The sequence below is a fragment of the Entelurus aequoreus genome, linkage group LG03 (assembly GCF_033978785.1).
Source record: "Entelurus aequoreus isolate RoL-2023_Sb linkage group LG03, RoL_Eaeq_v1.1, whole genome shotgun sequence".
NCBI classification, from domain to species: domain Eukaryota; kingdom Metazoa; phylum Chordata; class Actinopteri; order Syngnathiformes; family Syngnathidae; genus Entelurus; species Entelurus aequoreus.
This window is the reverse complement of record NC_084733.1, coordinates 83,761,306-83,785,786: the sequence shown is the minus strand read 5'-3', so window position 1 is coordinate 83,785,786 and position 24,481 is coordinate 83,761,306. Positions and strand designations below refer to the sequence as shown.

The 24,481-nt window shown below is 38.8% G+C and overlaps 2 protein-coding genes across 3 annotated transcripts in view; one reads left to right on the top strand and one right to left on the bottom strand.

The window, feature by feature from the left end:
• The window catches only part of LOC133646994 (plasma membrane calcium-transporting ATPase 1-like), a 52,413-nt gene extending 39,312 nt beyond the window's left edge, over window positions 1-13,101 (bottom strand). For both annotated transcript variants that reach the window (XM_062043003.1, XM_062043004.1), the window contains exons 1-2: window positions 10,458-13,101; window positions 7,790-8,078 (exon numbers count right to left, since the gene is read on the bottom strand). In XM_062043003.1, coding sequence (XP_061898987.1) covers window positions 7,790-7,985 — 196 coding nt within the window. In that variant the 5' untranslated portion in view covers window positions 7,986-8,078; window positions 10,458-13,101. The remainder of the gene's footprint in view (window positions 1-7,789; window positions 8,079-10,457) is intronic.
• Window positions 13,102-14,302: 1,201 nt separating this feature from the next.
• On the top strand, window positions 14,303-23,643 carry bet1l (Bet1 golgi vesicular membrane trafficking protein-like). The gene is made up of 4 exons (XM_062040718.1): window positions 14,303-14,367; window positions 15,951-16,036; window positions 20,296-20,352; window positions 22,757-23,643. Exons 1-4 carry the CDS (start codon window positions 14,349-14,351, stop codon window positions 22,922-22,924), a joined length of 330 nt encoding a protein of 109 aa, XP_061896702.1. The 5' UTR covers window positions 14,303-14,348; the 3' UTR covers window positions 22,925-23,643.
• Window positions 23,644-24,481: the final 838 nt, after the last annotated feature.

The window sequence follows — 24,481 nt, the reverse complement described above, 5'->3', positions numbered from 1 at the left end:
ATCGCCATCTCTACACCTCCATCTTTGAACCTCCATCTCTACACCTCCATCTTTACACCTCCATTTTTACATCGCCATCTCTACACCTCCATCTTTACACCTCCATCTTTACATCGCCATCTCTACACCTCCATCTTTAAACCTCCATCTTCACACCTCCATCTTTACACCTCCATCTCCACACCTCCATCTTTACACCTCCATCTTTACACCTCCATCTCTACACCTCCATCTTTACCGGAATTGCAAATTGTATACATGAACCTTATTATTGATACACAACTCAGTGACTTCACGCCAAGGAAGGAAGTACATTGATTTTTCATCATACTGCTGACATTTTAGCACCCTGTGGCATCTCTGGAGGTGTTTACTTAACACACACACACACACACACACACACACACACACACACACACACACACACACACACACACACACACACACACACACACACACACACACACACACTGAATTAATAATGAAGGTGGGCAAATGTCATTGGACATAAGTAAGCTATAACACAAAAAAGCCTCAGGGTAAGCACAGTTTGCAAAAAGTAAAAGTAAGAATGTTAACGTACGTTGCTCTGCCAACATTTTGGTACCAATCCCAGCAGGCACAAGACATTGAAACAACGTTGAGACCTTGTTGAATTAGGTCCTGACGTTAAGTGACTCAAACATAACGTTAAAACAACATGCTTTTTGACGACGTTTATTTAATATCGGGGTTGTGACGTTGATTTGACCATTGAATTTTGGTCATTTTTCCAACCAATATTCAACAACACAAATACAACGTTGAAACAACCTGCTTTTTGACAACGTTTAATCAATGCTGGATTCTGACGTTGATTTGACCATTGAATTTTGGTCATTTCCCAACCAATATTCTACAACACAAATACAACGTTGAAACAACCTGCTTTTTGACAACGTTTAATCAATGTTGGATTCTGACGTTGATTTGACCATTGAATTTTGGTCATTTCCCAACCAATATTCTACAACACAAATCCAACGTTGAAACAACATGCTTTTTGACAAGGTTTAACCAATGTCAGGTTGTGACGTTGATTTGACCGTTGAAATTTGGTCATTTTTCCAACCAATATTCTACAACACAAATACAACGTTGATCAACATGCTTTTTGACGACGTTTAATTAGTGTCATGTTGTGACGTTGATTTGACCATTGAATTTTGGTCATTTTTCCAACCAATATTCTACAACACAAATACAACGTTGAAACAACATGCTTTTTGAGAACATTTAATCAATATCAGGTTGTGACGTTGATTTGACCATTGAAATTTGGTCATTTCCCAACCAATATTCTACAACACAAGTACAATGTTGAAACAACATGCTTTTTGAGAACATTTAATCAATGTCAGGTTGTGACGTTGACTTGACCATTGAAATTTGGTCATTTTTCCAACTAATATTCTACAACACAAATACAGTGTTGAAACAACATACTTTTTGACAACATTTAATCAATGTCAGGTTGTGACGTTGATTTGACCATTGAATTTTGGTCATTTTTCCAACCAATATTCTACAACATTAATACATCATTGAAACAACATGCTTTTTGACGACGTTTATTCAATGTCGGGTTGTGAAGTTGATTTTGTCCATTGAATTTTGGTCATTTCCCAACCAATATTCTACAACACAAATACAACGTTAAAACAACATGTTTTTTGACAAGGTTTAACCAATGTCAGGTTGTGACGTTGATTTGACCGTTGAAATTTGGTCATTTTTCCAACCAATATTCTACAACACAAATACAACGTTGAACAACATGCTTTTTGACGACGTTTAATTAGTGTCATGTTGTGACGTTGATTTGACCATTGAATTTTGGTCATTTTTCCAACCAATATTCTACAACACAAATACAACGTTGAAACAACATGCTTTTTGACGACGTTTAATCAATGTTGGAGTCTGACGTTGATTTGACCATTGAAATTTGGTCATTTCCCAACCAATATTCTACAACACAAATACAACGTTAAAACAACATGTTTTTTGACAACGTTTAACCAATGTCAGGTTGTGACGTTGATTTGACCATTGAAATTTGGTCATTTTTCCAACCAATATTCTACAACACAAATACAACGTTGAAACAACATACTTTTTGACAACATTTAATCAATGTCAGGTTGTGATGTTGATTTGACCATTGAATTTTGGTCATTTCCCAAACAATATTCTACAACATTTATACATAATTGAAACAACATGCTTTTTGACAACGTTTAATCAATGTTGGATTCTGATGTTGATTTGACCATTGAAATTTGGTCATTTCCCAACCAATATTCTACAACACAAATACAACGTTGAAACAACATGCTTTTTGACGACATTTAATCAATATCAGGTTGTGACGTTGATTTTACCATTGAATTTTGGTCATTTTTCCAACCAATATTCTACAACACAAATACAACGTTGAAACAACATGCTTTTTGACAACGTTTAATCAATGTCGGGTTGTGACGTTGATTTTGTCTATTGAATTTTGGTCATTTCCCAACCAATATTCTACAACATTAATACATAATTGAAACAACATGCTTTTTGACTACGTTTAATCAATGTTGGATTCTGACGTTGATTTGACCATTGAAATTTGGTCATTTCCCAACCAATATTCTACAACATTATTACATCATTGAAACAACATGCTTTTTGACGACGTTTAATCAATGTTGGATTCTGACGTTGGTTTGACCATTGAATTTTGGTCATTTCCCAACTATTATTCTACAACATTATTACATCATTGAAACAACATGCTTTTTGACGACGTTTAATCAATGTTGGATTCTGACGTTGGTTTGACCATTGAATTTTGGTCATTTCCCAACCAATATTCTACAACACAAATACAACGTTGAAACAACATGCTTTTTGACAGCATTTAATCAATGTCAGGTTGTGACGTTGATTTGACCATTGAAATTTGGTCATTTCCCAACCAATATTCTACAATACAAGTACAACGTTGAAACAACATGCTTTTTGACAACGTTTAATCAATGTCGGGTTGTGACGTTGATTTTGTCTATTGAATTTTGGTCATTTCCCAACCAATATTCTACAACATTAATACATAATTGAAACAACATGCTTTTTGACTACGTTTAATCAATGTTGGATTCTGACGTTGATTTGACCATTGAAATTTGGTCATTTCCCAACCAATATTCTACAACATTATTACATCATTGAAACAACATGCTTTTTGATGACGTTTAATCAATGTTGGATTCTGACGTTGGTTTGACCATTGAATTTTGGTCATTTCCCAACTATTATTCTACAACATTATTACATCATTGAAACAACATGCTTTTTGACGACGTTTAATCAATGTTGGATTCTGACGTTGGTTTGACCATTGAATTTTGGTCATTTCCCAACTATTATTCTACAACATTATTACATCATTGAAACAACATGCTTTTTGACGACGTTTAATCAATGTTGGATTCTGACGTTGGTTTGACCATTGAATTTTGGTCATTTCCCAACCAATATTCTACAACACAAATACAACGTTGAAACAACATGCTTTTTGACAGCATTTAATCAATGTCAGGTTGTGACGTTGATTTGACCATTGAAATTTGGTCATTTCCCAACCAATATTCTACAATACAAGTACAACGTTGAAACAACATGCTTTTTGACAACGTTTAATCAATGTCAGGTTGTAACGTTGATTTGACCATTGAATTTTGGTCATTTCCCAACCAATATTCTACAACATTAATACATCATTGAAACAACATGCTTTTTGACAACGTTTATTCAATGTTGGGTTGTGTGGTTTATTTGACCATTGAATTTTGGTCATTTCCCGACCAATATTCTACAACACAAGTACAACCTTGAACAACATGCTTTTTAACAACGTTTTTTCAATGTCAGGTTGTAATGTTGATTTTGTCCATTGAAATTTTGGTCATTTCCCAACCAATAACCTAAATCCAACGTTAGACATCAACGTTGTCTCACTTTACAAATATTACTATTCTTACATATTTGTATAGATCCACCCATTTGTTTACATTAAGGAGCGCTAGCTTGTTGTTAGCTAAAACACTGTAAACGGATGTTAACCGCTAGCTAACTACTAGCTAGCCAACAGCTACGAGCTAGCTATGTTTTAAAGCACCGCCTGATGAGCGCCAGCTTTATTGTTAGTTTTGACGGCAAAATACGTCCATTATCCCTCTTCTGTCTCCACCCTGTTTCTGCTTGTAAGTGCTGTGTGTGTGAGGCGCATGAAAAAAAATGACGGGTATATTTCAAATGCAGAATAGCATCATTAGCACCGCGTACTTTTTTAGTAAAACCCTAAACACAACACAGTAAAAGTCAGAACTTTGACATATGTTGTAAAAGTAACAATTTTAGAGTACGTTGTTTGTCATAAACATAAATACAGTCGTCTCTACCGAAAGTGTATATTATGAAATATGTATTTTATGGATTATTTTATGTTTCCATGTAATGTACAATGTTTGTATGTTTTAAATGTGTTTGTCTTCATTTTAAATTTGGGACTGGAGGTGGAAATTGAATATAATGTCACTATAATATCGCAATAAGATTTCCATAGGATAATATTATGAATGTATCCTCCAAGCACTACTGAGTCTGTAGTAAACGCTGCCTTCATGAACATTACGTAAACTGGAGTTTGCCTCCTGAAGGTGAACTGGAAGCGCAGGACCAACAGAAGCTTCTGGCGTCGGTCGACTTTGACCGTCGCACATCTACAGTCCCTCAGGCGGGACCAGAGTCCAGACTTCAGTGCAGGACCGGGTTACTAATGAGGTACACGCCAGGGGGAGGAGCCTGTGAGTCATTGCTGGAAACAAGGTCAGGGGTCACTGATGTCGGACCATATTCCTTCTGTGTGCTGCAGGAACACAAGAGGTTGTGGAGAGTGGCCGTGCCAGCAACCTGAGGGTTCCTGGTTCGATCCCCACCTTCTACCAACCTCGTCACGTCCGTAGTGTCCTTGGGCAAGACACTTCACCCTTGCTCCTGATGGGTCGTGGTTAGGGCCTTGCATGGCAGCTCCCGCCATCAGTGTGTGAATGTGTGTGTGAAAGGGTGAATGTGGAAATAGTGTCAAAGCTACCTTGAAGGTAGAAAAGCGCTATACAAGTATAACCCATTTACCATTTATTATTTATAAGAGAGTCTTTCTCAGACAGGGAAGTCCAACTCCTTTTTATTGAGGGCCACGTCGCAACTATGGCTGCCTTCAGAGGGCCACATTAATTCATGTGACAGACCGCATTAATTCATGTGGAAGGCCACCTTGAATGATATGGCAGCCCACTTTAAATGAGGTGACAGACCACATTAAATGATGTGGCGGGTCACATTAATTGAGGTGATGGACCACATCAAATGATGTGACAGACCACGTTAAATGAAGTGACGGACCACATTAAATGATGTGACGAACCACATTAAATGAAGTGACGGACCACATTAACTGGCGTAACAAACCACATTAAATGAAGTGATGGACCACATTAAATGAAGTGAAGGACCACATCAAATGATGTGACGAACCACATTAAATGACGTGATGGACCACATTAAATGAAGAGACGGACCACATTAAATGAAGTGACGGACCACATTAAATGAAGTGACAGACCACGTTAAAATGTAGTTACGGACCACATTAAACGAAGTGACAGACCACATCAAATGACCTGACGGACCACATCAAATGATGTGACGGACCACATTAAATGAAGTGACGGACCACATTAAATGAAGTGACAGACCACATTAAATGACGTGACGGACCACGTTAAATGAAGTGACGGACCACATTAAATGAGGTGACCCACCACATTAAATGGCGTAACAAACCACATTAAATGAAGTGATGGACCACATTAAATGAAGTGAAGAACCACATTAAATGAAGAGACAGACCACTTTAAATGAAGTTACGGACCACGTTAAATGATGTGACGGACCACATCAAATGACGTGACGGACCACATTAAATGAAGAGACGGACCACATTAAATGAAATGACGGACCACATTAAATGAAGAGACGGACCACATTAAATGAAGTGACAGACCACATTAAAATGAAGTTACAGACCACATTAAACGAAGTGACAGACCACATCAAATGACGTGACGGACCACATTAAATGAAGTGACGGACACATTAAATGAAGTGACGGACCACATTAAATGACATGGTGGGCCACTTTAAATGACATGGCCACATTAAATGACGTGGCGGGCCATTTTAAATGACGTGGTGGGGCACTTTAAATGATGTAGCGGGGCACTTTAAATGACGTGATGGGCCATTTTAAATGATGTTGCGGGCCACATTATATGATATGGCGGACCACTTTAATTGATATGGCGGACCATGTTGACGGACCACATTAAACGACATGGCGGACCAGCCTAAATGACGCGATGGACCACAATAAATGATATGGCGGGCCACATCAAATGACGTGACGGACCACAATGAATGACATGGCAGGCCACTTTAAATGACGTGATGGACCACAATAAATTATATGGTGGACCGCAATAAGTGACGTGGCAGGCCAATTTAAATGTTGTGGCGGGGCACTTTAAATGATGTGGTGGGGCACTTTAAATGACGTGGCGGGCCACTTTAAATGACGTGGCGGGGCACTTTAAATGATGTGGCGGGGCACTTTAAATGACGTGGCGGGCCACTTTGAATGATGTGGCGGGCCACTTTAAATGACGTGGCGGGGCACTTTAAATGACGTGATGGGCCAATTTAAATGATGTTGCGGGCCACATTATGATATGGCGGACCACTTCAATTGACATGGCGGGCCACAATAAATGAAATGGCAGGCCAATTTAAATGACGTGATGGACCACAATAAATTATATGGTGGACCGCATTAAATGACGTGGCAGGCCATTTTAAATGATGTGGCGGGCCACTTTAAATGACGTGATGGACCACAATAAATTATATGGTGGACCGCATTAAATGATGTGGCAGGCCATTTTAAATGACGTGGCGGGCCACTTCAAATGACGTGGAGGGACACTTCAAATAACGTGGCGGGGCACTTCAAATGATGTGGCGGGCCACTTCAAATGATGTGGCGGGGCACTTTAAATGATGTGGCGGGGCACTTTAAATGATGTGGCGGGCCACTTTAAATGATGTGGCGGGCCACTTTAAATGACGTGGCGGGGCACTTTAAATGACGTGATGGGCCAATTTAAATGATGTTGCGGGCCACATTATGATATGGCGGACCACTTCAATTGATATGGCGGGCCACAATAAATGAAATGGCAGGCCACTTTAAATGACGTGATGGACCACAATAAATTATATGGTGGACTGCATTAAATGATGTGGCAGGCCATTTTAAATGATGTGGCGGGCCACTTTAAATGACGTGATGGACCACAATAAATTATATGGTGGACTGCATTAAATGATGTGGCAGGCCATTTTAAATGATGTGGCGGGCCACTTTAAATGACGTGATGGACCACAATAAATTATATGGTGGACCGCATTAATGATGTGGCAGGCCATTTTAAATGACGTGGAGGGACACTTCAAATAACGTGGCGGGGCACTTCAAATGATGTGGCGGGCCACTTTAAATGATGTGGCGGGCCAGATCAGTTTGAGTCTGCCACATGTCCTAGAAGCATACAACTGTCCAACAAGGTCTGGTTGACTTTACCTTCAACTGGGGATGTTCTGAGTCCGGCACAAAGTCCGTTCACGTCTCCGTAGCTCTCCTGGATCCTGGCGGCGGCCTCGGCCCCTCTCAGCTCCATGAGCGAGCGCAGCTCCTTCAGCGAGCAGCTGAACTCCGTGTCCAGGTAGGCCTCGCCGCGGCGGCCATGTTTGGCGTCGCGGGAAGAGCTGTTGGCCATGTCTCCTTCCGTGCGCCACTCAGGCCTTGCGGGAAGAACGCGGACTCAGTGGTCGGCCCGAGGCGCGGCCCTGGTCTGGCCTGGACTCTGTGACTGTGGACAAAACGCGGGAAGCGACGTCATCAGACTGCAGCGTATATTTAATCAGTCGCACTTCTTTTTACACTTGAACAGTGTTAGAAGCCACAGCTTGACCCTGGGACAGATCATTTTTTAATCACGTGACTTCATCGAATGTTTTTGCGGTGTTGTTGGATCCTAAACCTGACATTGAATAGAACAGGAGTTCTCAAACTGTGGCTTCACCTAGTGGTACACCAAATATTCAAACCCGGTGTTACTCTTCAAACTGTGTAATGTTACAGTGGCCACAAATATCAAATATTCGTGTTAAATAAAACCTTGAATACATAGGCCTACTACGCTACTGTGTTTTAATGTTGCTCGTTATGGTGGTACTTGGAGAGCCAAGTGTCCCCTAAGGGGCTACTTGGTAAAATAGGTCATAAAATATTTCAATACTTATCGATATAAAACACAGTTTTCAGCCGTATCACCCAGCCCGGATTAAGTTTTTGTGCTGAAATAAGCAGGGGCGTCCATGATAACGTTGCTTGGATGCCAACATCCAAAACCTGTATGTACCTTTCAGCATTAATGGTGCCTTCACAGATGTGTAAGTTACCCATGCCTTGGGCTCTAATACACCCCCATACCATCACACATGCTGGCTTTTCAACTTTGCGCCTAGAACAATCCGGATGGTTCTTTTCCTCTTTGGCTTGGAGGACACGACCTCCGAAGTTTCCAAAAACTATTTAAAATGCGGACTCGTCAAACCACAGAACACGTTTCCACTTTGCATCAGTCCATCTTAGATGAGCTCGGGGCCCAGCGAAGCCGGCGGCGTTTCTGGGTGTTGTTGATAAATGGCTTTCGCTTTGCATAGTAGAGTTTTAACTTGCACTTACAGATGTAGCGACCAACTGTAGTTACTGACAGTGGTTTTCTGAAGTGTTCCTGAGCCCATGTGGTGATATCCTTTACACACTGATGTCGCTTTTTGATGCAGTACCGCCTGAGGGATCCAAGGTCACAGGCATTCAATGTTGGTTTTCAGCCTTGCTGCTTACGTGCAGTGATTCCTCCAGATTCTCTGAACCTTTTGATGATATTACGGACCGTAGATGGTGAAATCCCTAAATTCCTTGCAATAGCTGGTTGAGAAATGTTGTTCTTAAACAATTTGCTCACGCATTTGTTGACAAAGTGGTGACCCTCGCCCCATCCTTGTTTGTGAATGACTGAGCGTTTCATGGAAGCTGCTTTTATACCCAATCATGGCACCCACCTGTTCCCAATTAGCCTGCTCACCTGTGGGATGTTCCCAATAAGTGTTTGATGAGCATCCCTCAACTTTATCAGTCTTTTTTGCCACTTGTGCCAGCTTTTTTGAAACATGTTGCAGGCATCAAACTCCAAATGAGCTAATATTTACAAAAAATAACAAAGATTTACAGTTGTAACGTTAAAAATCTTGTCTTTGCAGTCTATTCAATTGAATATAAGTTGAAAAGGATTTGCAAATCATTGTATTCTGTTTTTATTTACCATTTACCCAACGTGCCAACTTCACTGGTTTTGGGTTTTGTACACTTCGGTCTTCGTCTGACCTTTTGGAACAGACTACTATCAAAAATGTTTCTGATTTTGGGAGCACGGACGCTGTCTATGTGTGTGTGTGTGTGCGTGTGTGTGTGTGTGTGTGTGTGTGTGTGTGTGTGTGTGTGTGTGTGTGTGTGTGTGTGTGTGTGTGTGTGTGTGTGTGTGTGTGTGTTCCTGGCAAGCAGTGACCTCCGGCATAATCTGTGTCAATCAGTCAGCACAGCCTTAATCTGAGCGAGGGAGAAGCGGACGTATGGAAAAGGAGGAAGGTGAACGGACCGAGCAGAAGTCACGACACACACACGCACACACGCACGCACACACACACACACGCACACACACGTCACGAAGCTTGGATGGCGAACCCTGTGCTGACTCCCACAAAATACATGCAAATAAAACACTATAAGTAGTAGTACTGTAACAAGGTAGTACATTGTCAATATAAAATATTTTTTTTACAAATTATAATAAAATTTAAAAAATTATTACATTTTTTAAAATATGAAAAAAAATTAAAACAGTTGTTTTTTATTTTTTAAAATGTAAACAAAAAGGTAATATAAGGTATTAAAGTATAGATGAGAATAGGACAATAGCTAGTAAACAAAGCAGCTGATGACACACAAGCCTCTACAAACAATGACTATCAATAACTAATAATAACAAGAACAATAATAATAATAATAACAATAGTGAGGGGAGTCGAGGTTTCTCTGCTTAGGCTGCTGCCCCCGCGACCCGACTTTGGATAAGCAGAAAAAGATGGATATTAATAATAATAATAATATAAATAATAATACTTACATGAACTTCCTCCATGGCCTCTAGTGAGCAGCAGGTCTTAGCGTTGGTCTGAGTACTCTGAGCATCACACACACGCCTCCTGAAAGTGGCCATTACGTACACACACACACACACACACACACACACACACGCACAGGAGCAACACACACGGTGGCGTCCTCGAAGCGGCGCGCGGGTCAGAGAGGTGGTGTGTCCTTCAGCGAGCTCGCAGGCTTCTCTCCACGGCAGGAAAAAACAGGAGCTTGCTACATGATTATCTGAGGAAAGCCGCACCTAATCTAATTAGACAATCTGTGGCCACACTGCTGCTGCCGCCGCCACGCTAGCTCCGCCCACCCCTGGGAGCTCCGCCCACATGCACGTGCAACACCTTGGCGGGGGGGGGGGGGGGGGTACATGGTTCTTCACGCATCAGGGCTGCATGGACCTGGGATTCATGAGTCACAGTTGTGAGATCAGGTTTTGATGGACCAAGGCTACCTAGACCAGGACTATAAGGGTCATGGGCATGGATCAGGGCTTGTAGGACCAGGGCTGGACGAACCCAGGCTGCTTGGAAAGTACTGTCCAGGTCAGGGGCATGGATCAGGGCTTGTAGGACCAGGTCTAGACGAACCCAGGCTGCTTGGACCAGTACTGTCCAGGTCAGGTCATGGATCACGGCTTGTAGGACCAGGTCTGGACGAACCCAGGCTGCTTGGACCAGTACTGTCCAGGTCAGGGGCATGGATCAGAGCTGTAGGACCAGGTCGAGATGGACTAAGGCAACTTAGACCAGTACTATAGAGGTGAGGGGCATGGATCAGAGATGTACGACCATGTCTAGATGGACCAAGACTACTTAGGCTAGGACTATAAAGGTCAGGGACAGGGATCAGGGCTGTAGGACCAGGTTTAGATGCACCAAGTCTGCTTAGACTATGATTATAAACGTCAGGTACATGGACCAGGGCTATAGGACTAGGACTTGATGGACCTAGGGTACTTAGACAAGTACTATAAAGGTCAGGTACAGGTATCAGAGCTGTAGGACCAGGTTTAGATGCACCAAGACTGCTTAGACTAGGATTATAAAGGTCAGGTACATGAACCAGGGCTATAGGACTAGGACTAAATGGACCAAGGGTACTTAGCCAAGTACTATAAAGGTCAGAGACAGGGATCAGAGCTGTAAGACCAGGTTTAGATGCACCAAGATTGCTTAGACTAGGATTATAAAGGTACATGAACCAGGGCTATAGGACTAGGACTAAATGGACCAAGGCTACCTAGACCTATAAAAATCATGGGACACGGATCAGAGTATAAGACCTGCAGGCCTAGGTGGACTAAGGCTACTTAGACGAGTACTATAAAGGTCAGTGACAGGGATTAGAGCTATAGGACCAGGTCTAGGTGGACTATGGCTACTTAGACCAGTACTATAAAGGTCAGTGACAGGGATCAGAGCCGTAGGACCAGGTCTAGATGGGCTAGGGCTACTTAGACCAGTACTATAACATTTAGGGACATAGCTCAGGGCTATAGGACCAGGTCTAGATGGACTAAGGCTACTTAGACCCTGTACTACAAAGTTTATGGGACATGGATCAGGGTTATAAGACCTGCAGGTCTAGATGGACTAAGGCTACTTAGGCCAGTACTATAAAGGTCAGTGACAGGGATCAGAGCTATAGGACCAGGTCTAGATGGACTAAGGCTACTTAGACGACTGCTATAAAGTTAAGGGACATAGATCAGAGCTACAGGACCAGGACTAGTTGGACTAAGACTACTTAGACCAGAACTATAAAGGTCAGTGACAGGGATCAGCGCTATACGACCAAGTCTAGATGGACTAAAGCTACTTAGACGAAGTGCTATAAAGTTAAGGGACGTAGATCAGGGCTATAGGAGCAGGTCTAGATAGACTAAGGCTACTTAGACAAGTGCTATAAAGTTAAGCGACACAGATCAGAGCTATAAGACCAGGAATCGGAGGGCAAAGCTTTTAGGACTCATGGCTAAATGGTCCAGGTCTACATGATGCAGAGATATACAGACCAGGTCAACAGGGAGAGATGGTCCTGGTCCACATGGTCCTGAGCTACCCAGGTTTGGAGCTATATAGGCGAGGTCTACAGGGTCCTGGTCTATATCTTCTAAAAACGTATACAGCCGTATGTTACAAGGATAAGGTCTACAAAAGCGGGGTTGCATAGACCAGGCCACAAAAATTCACAGTACAACTATTGCCTGTAGCGACCCCCTGCTGTGACCCTTGACCTTTGATAAAGTAGTCCGAGTACTGCTGACCTGATATCAGCCTGCAGCAATGTGTCGCCATCTCGCGGTTGTTTTGCACATTACAAGCTAAAGAAAATGTAGTTATTCATCTCGTTGCCTTTACTGTTATAATATATAATAATAATATTATATATAAATGTCGCAATACAACAATAATGCGACAGGAGGCTTACAATAACCACGCATACATTTAAGTGATAAATGTGTTAGTTGGAATTCGGAAATATTGTTCCAGTGGTTGTACAAGGCTACAACAATCTAATAACATTAAATTAAAAGAGACAAAGTCCACATTTAACGTTTTAACTCAAGTTTAGAAGCCAAAAGCGACGAAACACAAACTTGATCGAAGCCACTTCCTGTTTGGGTTAGTGACGTCAAATGCGTAGATCAACATCCGCTTCCGGTGACAAATTAATGACCATACAAAAATAATAATAATAATAATAATGACCTTATTATTCATGATTATATTGCTACTATCCGGCATGATTGTACGTGTTAAATATAATTTGTGTGTTGTTATTGTAATTGCATCGTTATAAAACAAAGTTGTTGTTTTTTTGTTTTTTTTTATTGAACAACAAACATACATTTATAATTCACTCAACAGTCAAGGCACTTTCAACAACAAGGAAAGAAAACAAAATCAAATACATACAGAGTATTAATTATTAATAAATAATAATAATAATAATAACATAAAAAAATACAAAAAGGGCCACGTAAATCACTTTAAATGTTTTTAACAAATACATCAATTTAAGGGTTTTTGTACTCTTAATCATTCTCCAAGATTTGCTTGATAATTGTAACCCATTAAGCCAATTAGAAAAAGTAGGCCTTTGATTGATTGATTGATTGATTGAAACTTTTATTAATAGATTGCACCGTAAAGTACATATTCCGTACAATTGACCAGTAAATGGTAACACCCGAATAAGTTTTTCAACTTGCTTAAGTCGGGGTCCACGTTAATTAGTTTTTAGTTAGTTTATTATTTCCTCGGTCAGTGGTCAACAAAATAAACAAACAGTTTTACATAAACAAACAGTTGTACATTTATAAATTTAAAATGTTGCAGACCGAAAGGGTTTAGGCTGAAGTTGAACACTTATTGCGCCTAACCCTATAAACAATGTCAAATACAAGATGAGCTTCCAAAAATTATGAAATTTCCTTTGCACAGCATATTATAAACACACCTTGTACACAACATAACACTGTTCAATTATATACACAGTAAAGATATGTGACATATTAGTTAAACCTTTGTACCAATTATATACTGTATACAAACTATTATACTTCCATTATCATGTATATCCCACATTTAGTTTGTAATTAACATTGAACATAGTATTAACTACTGTGTTGATTCAAGAGTGATATATTTTTCCAATATATATTTAAGCAATTCATTACTTTCTTTAATCGACATTTATGTGGAAAACATTTTGCCTGGAGCATAATAATGTTGACAAACATTTATATGTTACAGTTGTTTATTTAAAAAAAACAACCAAATTTGATCTCTTTTATAGTGAAAGGGCGTGGGGAAAGAAAGTCACTTCCGCGCAGCTGATCGTGACGTCACTTTCCAACATGGCGGACTGGAACGGAGGTAACAGTGTTTGTTTTGACACGTCAATTGCAAACGTTGCTAGTGAAAACAACGAACTAACGACGCCGAAATTGTCGCGTTTCGTCGTTTGGGTCTTTAAGGAGAAGCTGGTGATTAGAGTTGTTTCGTTTTTTGGACCGCGCGGTGCCGAAAATGAGACTCGAAGCTTTGCTAGCAGGCTAAGTTGTTGATAGTTTGATGTTTTGAAAACTTGTCTCTGTCTTCCTTTGATATTATTTTAAAGTACTACTGATAGTCACACACACACTAGGTGTGGTGAAATTACTCTCTGCGTTTGGTCCACCCCCTGGGAGGTGAGGGGAGCAGTGAGCAGCAGCGGTGGCCGCGCTCGGGAATCATTTTGGTGATTTAACCCCCAATTGAATACGCTGTCAAACACTTAATTGTTGTTTTTTTTAATTGCTTTTACTAGTAGTATTTCAACAGCGACCATATTGTGGCAGAAGTTTAGTTTATTAAGGATCCCCATTAGTCTGCACCGCAGTGGAGACTATACTTCCCGGGGGTCCAGGCAAAAAAACATCACACAATCACAAAAGAAAAGATTACAATGCAGTACAACATGATCAAATAATAAAATGTTGTAATACAAAAAATAGCAACAACAAAGAACCAAAAAAAAAACAATAACTTTGAGTTTACATAATAATGTTCATATCAAATATAAATATGTATTTTTTTTTTTTTTTTTGCAAAAATAAAACAAATAACCAATGGCCTCAACTATACACATTAGTGCACCAAAGACAAACAATAAGTGACGAAAAAGTACCATCCATCCATTTTCTACTGCTTGTCCCAGAATCAATAAAATAGTCAATAATCAATAAAACCAGTCATGACATTAGGTACAATTTTAGAATAATCTCTTTCTGCAATACTTCTCCTCTCAGTCTATTCTTAAAACCCACTATGCCGGTGATTGATACCAGATATTCTGGAAGTTGATTCCAGTAAGTGATTGCCCTATACATAACAGAAGTGTTAGCAATATGTCATATATTTACTATTAATATATTTTAGACTAGCGACTGCACAAACATCAAGGCCGCGGAACAGAGACACACTACGGGCTTACACACACACATGCAACCACAAAAATATACGCCGCACATACACACCCTACCCCCCCAACCCAACGCCCTCGACACAAATCCCATAGGGCTGATGAATGGATGGTCAGCGCCTGAGAGCTGCGGCCTACCATCATGACCTCGCACTCCCTTCCCTCTGTTGCTAAATATCTCGAGATGTACGTTGTAATATGTATATGTGCTTTGCTATGGAGGTTTTTTCCCACTCCAGACTGGGCCCCCTTAGGAGCCCAGTCTAGATTGTATTTTTTTACTCATCCTTCCCCAGCGTTTTACCTTTTTCCCATCTTTTACGGGGCGCCTTGTGGCGACCCATCAGCGTTCCTGTTCTGTAACCCTGTACACCGTTTGTTTGTCTAATCTTGAACGGGTTTGTGCTGAAAACAAAGTTTCGTTGTACTTGTGCAATGACAATAAAGACCTATCTATCTATCTATCCATCTATATTTGATATTTCTATCCTTGCAGGCCGTGGATCCGTGGAAGACATGCTAGATGTCGAGAATAAACGTCTGTCCGAGAACCTGGCCACCAAAGTCTCGAGGCTGAAATCGGTAAGTCACAACAAGCCAAATAAAGAAATCAGTAAATAATAGTAAATCAATCCTCAATGATTCCTGAGACACGTTGAGTGCTGAAGAGTGTGTTGGATGAACATATTTTTTTGGTGGACAATCGTCCCTCGTTTGTTAATCGGTTCCAGGTAGGACTGGGTACCGGATTTGGTACTTTTTTTTTCCAGCACCGACTGAATCCCCGCCAGTCCGACCGGGCACCGATTCGCGTAAAATCTAATGGTGCCACGTGTCGGTACCTGGACACACTTTGGAACTTGGCGATCACTCCAGCAGCACTGAGAGCCGACTCGGTCAAACGACCTCTAGGTCAGGGGTGTCAAACTCATTTTCCTTGAGGGCCACGTCGCAGTAATGGCTGCTTTCAGAGGGCCGCTTTTTTAAAAATTAATTTACATAATCTGTGATTAATCATGATTAGTCAAAATGCATATGCATTTGATTATTGGATTTTTTTACGTATAACTTGCTTTAAAATCATAAATAAAGGTGACAAGCAGATATTTAACTATTTGTTTTTATCTCACAAAAATAGTTTTGCAATACAGTATATACACTGTAAAAAAAAAAAAGTTGAGAAAACGCACATTTTCAAGGCAACATGATGCAACAAGATTTTTGCGTTTTCTCAACTTTTGACTACTGCTGGCCAGACACTGTTTTGGTACACTGTAAAAAAATACGATTTGCAATTGTTGGACTAATTATAGTTTTCAAGTTAGTCAGACTCAGAAATAAGGTTTCACTATGTTTAACTACAAAACAGTGTCTGGCCAGCAGTAGTCAAAAGTTGAGAAGGCGCAAAAATCTTGTTGCATCATGTTGCCTTGAAAATTTGCGTTTTCTCAACTTTTTTTTTTAAAGTGTGTGTATATATATATATATATATATATATATATATATATATATATATATATATTAGGGATGTCCGATAATGGCTTTTTGCCGATATCCGATATTCCGATATTGTCCAACTCTTTAATTACTGATACCGATATCAACCGATACCGATATATACAGTTGTGGAATTAACACATTATTATGCCTAATTTGGACAACCAGGTATGGTGAAGATAATGTCCTTTTTTTTTTAAATTAATAAAATAAAATAAGATAAATAAATTAAAAACATTTTCTTGAATAAAAAAGAAAGTAAAACAATATAAAATCAGTTACATAGAAACTAGTAATTCATGAAAATTAGTAAAAATAACTGTTAAAGGTTAGTACTATTAGTGGACCAGCAGCACGCACAATCATGTGTGCTTACGGACTGTATCCCTTGCAGACTGTATTGATATATATTGATATATAATGTAGGAACCACAATATTAATAACAGAAGGAAACAACCCTTTTGTGTGAATGAGTGTAAATGGGGGAGGAAGGTTTTTTGGGTTGGTGCACTAATTGTAAGTGTATCTTGTGTTTTTTATGTTGATTTAATAAAAAATTTTAAAAAACGATACCGATAATAAAAAAAACGATACCGATAATTTCCGATATTACATTTTAAAGCATTTATCGGCCGATAATATCGGCCGGCCGATATTATCGGACATCTCTAATATATATATATATATATATATATATATATATATATATATATATATATATATATATATATATATATTTATTTTTTTTATTTTTTTTTACAGTATATAATAATAAAATTGGCATGATCAGATAATATTAAAGTTTAAAATATGCAATTTTTTTGTCTGTCAAAACTGAAAGAACAAATGCATTTAGTAAAACAAAAAAATTGGCATGATCAGATAATATTAAAGTTTAAAATATGCAATTTTTTTGTCTGTCAAAACTGAAAGAACGAATACATTTGGTAAAAAAACAAAAAATTGGCATGATTAGATAATATTAAAGTTTAAAATATGCAATTTTTTTGTTTGTCAAAATTGAAAGAACAAATGTATTTAGTAATAAAAAAAAAAGTATTTTATTGAAACCCATTTTTTAAATGAGGGATTTCTAATCACTGCTATGTTGGAATTCTTATTAATATTGATACTGTTGTTGATATCATTAATTTTTGTTTGACTACTTTTGGATTGTTGATTGAATGTGTGGCGCCAGAGGCCCCGGACTGTTGAACAACTTAAGCTGTACATCAAGCAAGAATGGGAAACAATTCCACCTGAAAAGCTTCAAAAATGTGTCTCCTCAGTTCCCAAAGGTTTACTGAGTGTTGTTAAAAGGAAAGGCCATGTAACACAGTGGTAAAAATGCCCCTCTGCCAACTTTTTTGCAATGTGTTGCAGCCATTAATGCTAGGTTCACACCAACGGCGCTTTGACGGCGCTTTAAAGCGGCATGCAAAGCGGCGTTAAAGCGTAACAAAGCCTGATTAAAGCGTGAGGGTCCTAATGGATCGTGGGAAAGCTTGTAGTGAAGCGGGACATGCGGGAAGTTCGCCAAAAATTTTAAACGGTTTAAAAAAATTCTGCGCTCTGTCAAGAATGGAATAAAGCTCAGTAAAGCTTGACTCAAAGCGTAGGAAAGCTTAACAGATCTTGGTTCAAAGCGCAATAGGAAGTGACTGTGATATTGACTAGTGACATTGACACTTTATGTAAAACCAACACAGGATTACAAATCCATTCTCTTTTGCATCATTGCCTTTTTTATACGATGATCATTGTTTCTGTACTTCTGCTGTTTGATGTTGCAGTTTGACATTACTGTCTATAATTTTTCTGTATGAAAATGTTAATAATAAAGAGAATATGTTACGTTTAAAAGAAATGCCTTTTATTATTGTCAACTAGCATAAGAAATGAAAGATAGATATTTATTAAGATGACAAAGAAATAAAAGAAATGAAGATATAAAACATAATATAACGGGAAAAAAAGAGAAATTGAAAAAATAAATGAATATAAAAAATAAAAGAAATGCCTTTTATTATTGTCAACTAGCATAAGAAATGAAAGATAGATATTTATTAAGATGACAAAGAAATAAAAGAAATGAAGATATAAAACATAATATAACGGGAAAAAAAGAGAAATTGAAAAAATAAATGAATATAAAAAATAAAAGAAATGCCTTTTATTATTGTCAACTAGCATAAGAAATGAAAGATAGATATTTATTAAGATGACAAAGAAATAAAAGAAATGAAGATATAAAACATAATATAACGGAAAAAAAAGAGAAATTGAAAAAATAAATGAATACAAAAAATAAAAGAAATGCCTTTTATTATTGTCAACTAGCATAAGAAATGAAAGATAGATATTTACTAAGATGACAAAGAAATAAAAGAAATGAAGATATAAAACATAATATAACGGGAAAAAAAGAGAAATTGAAAAAAGAAATGAATATAAAAAAATATGTGGAAAACAGTATACTGAGTTTTTCACTTTTTTTTTTACTTATTTGTTTATCATATTTCTCTTTTTTATTACATTATGTGTTTTATCCTGTATATAATAAAACAAAAAGAGAAATCAAATAAATAGATAAATCTAAAAAAATGTGAGGAAAACTTAGTATACTGAGTTTTTCACATTTTTTTTCTTTTTTTTGTTGTAACAATGCACAACAGAGCTTGATAATCGTGTCAGAGCCTGATTTAAAGCGTCAGGATCGCATCAAAGCGTAATAAAGTTCAATAAAGCGTAATAAAACGTATCAAAGCGTGATTTAAAGCGGCATCAAATCGTGAGGAACGGTAACAAAGCGGCAACTAATTCGTATCAGAGCGTATCAAAGCATAACATTACTTCGGAGATCGGGATATTCGTGGAAAAATTGACAAAAATGACAGCGCTTTGCTCGCCGCTTTAAAGCGCGGCAAGCGCCGTTGGTGTGAACCAGGCATTAATTCCAAGTTAATGATTATTTGCAACAACAAAAAATAAGTTTCTCAGTGTGAACATTAAATATCTAGTCTTTGCAGTCTATTCAATTGAATACAAGTTGAAAAGGATTTGCAAATCATTGTATTGTGTTTTTATTTACCATTTACACAACATGCCAACTTCACCGGTTTTGGGTTTTGCATGTGCTGGCACCGTACATTTCTCTGCTTGACTGATGCAACTTCCGGTCAACAAAGTTTGATTGAAAATACACACTTCTCAAAGACGTATTAACTGCCCCGGCCACATGGTGGCGGCATATACACATGTAACATTGTTAATTAAACGAGTGACAGAATGAACTGATTGTTTTGTAATGTGAGGTCTGTTTACCCACGTGGTTCTGTGGCAGCTGGCGTACGAGATCGACAGAGAGGCCGAAGACCAGAACGAGTATTTGGACGGCATGGTGAGTTCATACGACATGGTCGACTCTAGACCTGGGCCGACGTCCGATGAGTCTGCGGCTGCAGGCGTAGGTACTACACGTGCGCATAAACTGCGTTCGCCGACGGGTCCCGATGACCTGGACTCGGTCCACTGGTGACCACACATTGTTTTCAATATTCAGTCAGTTGCATCAACACAAGGACGTATACTTCCTGAGGCTTCCTGGGTTTGTGGTGGACACAGTCACCGCGCACGTTGTTGGATGGCGTGAAAGACGAGAACCGCGGTTGTTCTTTGGGCTTTGATAGTGAGTCGAGGGAGTTTTGCAAGGTTTGGCTGACCTTTCCAAGTCTGTATCTGTTAACTCTGTCTCTTTCTTGGTCTTCTTCGGAGTCCTTCAACCATCAACACAAATGCCAGTCTATTACTCATCTCAAAAAGCCTCGGTCTTGCTCCTCCCCCTTTTTCACCTCTTTAGCATGTTAAACGACAGGATGTCATGCGTCACCTTGAAGGTTACTCAAAGGTTTCAACATCCGCTTAGTCATTGTTCAGGTTCAGCTTAACGACCGTATTTTCCGAACTATACAGAGCACCCGGTATATTAGCCGCACCCACTAAATTTAGAGTTATTTACACAAAGTTTATTTCTATACCTTAATTGTTTCCAAATGTTGTCTGTAACACGGCAGTAAAACAGCTGATCAAACAAAACAGAAGTCATCGTCACGGACCCACTAGCTGCACAAACTAGCTGTCCAATCAGCTAAACAGACTCAATAACTCCACGGTGACGTTTTGGTGAATTTACTGAGGAATTTGTGAAACAACACAAAAAGAATGTCATTGTAAATTAATAGTACTAACACTGACCTTTGTAAACCTGTTACAGGGCAGTAAAACGGCTGATCAAACAAAACGTAAGTCATCGTCATGAACCCATTAGCTGCACAAGCTAGTTCTCTAATCAGCTAAACAGACTCAATAACTCCACAGTGACGTTTTGGTGAATTTACTGAGGAATTTGTGAAACAACACAAAAATAATCTAACTCAGACATTTGTAAACCTGTTACAGGGCAGTAAAACGTCTGATCAAACAAAACGGAAGTCATTGTCATGAACCCATTAGCTGCACAAGCTAGCTCTCGAATCAGCTAAACAGACTCAATAACTCCACGGTGACGTTTTAGTGAATTTACTGAGGAATTTGTCAAACAACACAAAAAGAATGCCATTGCAAGTTAATAATACTAACTCGGACATTTGTAAACCTGTTACAGGGCAGTAAAACGGCTGATCAAACAAAACGGAAGTCATCGTCATGAACCCATTAGCTGCACAAGCTAGCTCTCCAATCAGCTAAACAGACTCAATAAACGCGAATGCAGCTGAGATAGGCTCCAGCACCCCCTCGCGGCCCCAAAAGGGACAAGCGGTAGAAAATGGATGGAACTCCATGGTGATGTTTTGGTGAATTTACTGAGGAATTTGTGAAACTGAAAAAATACAAAAAAAATGTCATCGTAAGGTAATAATACTAACACAGACATTTGTAAACCTGTTACACGGCAGTAAAACGGCTGATCAAACAAAACAGAAGTCATTGTCATGGACCCACTAGGGTGCCATGATTGGGTATAAAAGCAGCTTCCATGAAATGCTCAGTCATTCACAAACAAGGATGGGGCGAGGGTCACCACTTTGTCAACAAATGCGTGAGCAAATTGTTCAAGAACAACATTTCTCAACCAGCTATTGCAAGGAATTTAGGGATTTCACCATCTACGGTCCGTAATATCATCAAAAGGTTCAGAGAGAATCTGGAGAAATCCCTGCACGTAACATTGAATGCCCGTGACCTTGGATCCCTCAGGCGGTACTGCGTCAAAAAGCGACATCAGTGTGTAAAGGATATCACCACATGGGCTCAGGAACACTTCAAAAAACACTGTCAGTAACTACAGTTGGTCGCTACATCTGTAAGTGCAAGTTAAAACTCTTACTATGCAAAGCCAAAGCCATTTATCAACAACACCCAGAAACGCCGGTGGCTTCGCTGGGCCCCGAGCTCATCTAAGATGGACTGATGCAAAGTGGGAAAGTGTTCTGCGGTCTGACGAGTCCACATTTCAAATTGTTTTTGGGAACTGTGGACGTCAAAGAGAAAAGACAGAACTTATTGTATTGCTATTTTATTGTTATCGTTTTATTCATGTTACGTCACTAAAATATAGACGATTGTTTACGTAATAATATCGATGATTTATTTCATCTGTTTGGTCCCAAAGTAATGTCGACGATAATATCGGTAATCATTCGTAGGTGAGTATATCGTTATCGGCCCAGGTCTAGTTCCCATTCAGTCCACCACCCAGTTGGGGTGATCGGTCCAAGGTTAAGAACCTCCTCCTCTCCCTGCAGGACTCCAACTTCCTGAGCGCCACCGGCCTGCTGAGCGGCAGCGTCAAGCGTTTCTCCACCATGGTGCGCTCCAGTCGGGACAACCGCCGCATCCTCTGCTACGTCTCCGTGGGCCTGGTCCTGGCCTTCTTCCTGCTCTACTACCTGGTCTCCAGGATCCAGCGCTGACGTCCACTGAGGCCGGACTCTAGAACATCATGTCTGCGAGACTTTGCACCAGGACGACAGGAAATGGATGTAGAAGTGACCAGCAGGGGGCGTCGGAGCAGCTCGAAACCAAAAACCCAACTTTCTTGCTGCTGTAAGTGCATCAGAAGAGCTGGGTGTATCTGGGGAATTGGGGTATGACGTTTTTAATGGGGAACGACGTCAATGTCTCTTGTTTTCATGTTCGCATTTTGAATATGAAATGTCATTAGTAACTAAACATGTTAAAGTTCAAAGGAAGGATAATTGTGGTTAATTAGACTTTGCTGGTGACTCAAGGATCAAGTGAATCGTATTTTGGAAATAATTTAATTCTAAGTTATGTCAAAGTTGTCTTCTTAGCATACACACCAGTTTAACTGCAAAGACTCATTGGTACATATTTCTCTTTTGGTATTGTTTGTTCATGCTTATGATTTTTACTTCCAACATTCTCAATATTTCCAGGGAACAATAATGCGTTTTTTCTGAATTATGTTACTTTGTAGCAGCGGTGTTCAAACTTTGTACACAGAATCTAAGCATCTGGGGACCATTTTCATGTTTTATATTCAAAATCAATAATATATATATATATATATATATACTGTATATATGGTGTTGTTTTTTACTTTTAGGGCTCCCCTCAAGTTTGGTCCCAAGAACCTGGAAGGGTATCAGTCATAAAAAGTCATACATTTATTTTTTTTTCGTATTTATTAAACGCTTAAAACTCTAGGTCATCTTCATATTTATCTGTTGAGATCAAGGTTTTTTTTCTGCTTTATGGTCTTTTGTCAAAAAAATTTTTTTTTTTGCAGCAAAAACACAAAATATGCAATATTTTCCCCACAAAAAAAATGTTTAAAGTAGAATATTTGGTGTGAAATAATCAGAGCCTAAATAGGTCAATGATTCATAACTATATTGATTTTGATTAGTAATTTTTTTTTTTTTTAGCAAAAACAGTTTTATACATGTAAAAAAAACTCCCACTATATTTATTGGGGATCCAAAAAGATCCCTCTAAGTGTTTAATAAAAAAAAATAAAATTTTTTTTTTTTTTTTACTTGTAATTAAATGCGTTAAAATGTAATATCGGAAATTATCGGTATCGGTTTTTTTAATTATCTGTATCGTTTTTTAAAAATTTTTATTAAATCAACATAAAAAACACAAGATACACTTACAGTTAGTGCAGCAACCCAAAAAACCTCCCTCCCCCCATTTCTTTCTGTTATCAATATTCTGGTTCCTACATTATATATCAATATATATCAATACAGTCTGCAAGGGATACAGTCCGTAAGCACACATGATTGTGCGTGCTGCTGGTCCACTAATAGTACTAACCTTTAACAGTTAATTTTACTCATTTTCATTAATTACTAGTTTCTATGTAACTGTTTTTATATTGTTTTACTTTCTTTTTTATTCAAGAAAATGTTTTTAATTTAGTTATCTTATTTTATATATTATATATATACAGGGTATATATATATATATATACTGTATATATGGTGTTGTTTTTTACTTTT

Bases quoted from the DNA above. Each gene is read 5' to 3' on its own strand.
- bet1l (XM_062040718.1), top strand. The intron at 16,037-20,295 runs GTAAGTCACAAC...GTTCTGTGGCAG, and splicing joins AAGTCTCGAGGCTGAAATCG to CTGGCGTACGAGATCGACAG. The intron at 20,353-22,756 runs GTGAGTTCATAC...CTCTCCCTGCAG, and splicing joins ACGAGTATTTGGACGGCATG to GACTCCAACTTCCTGAGCGC.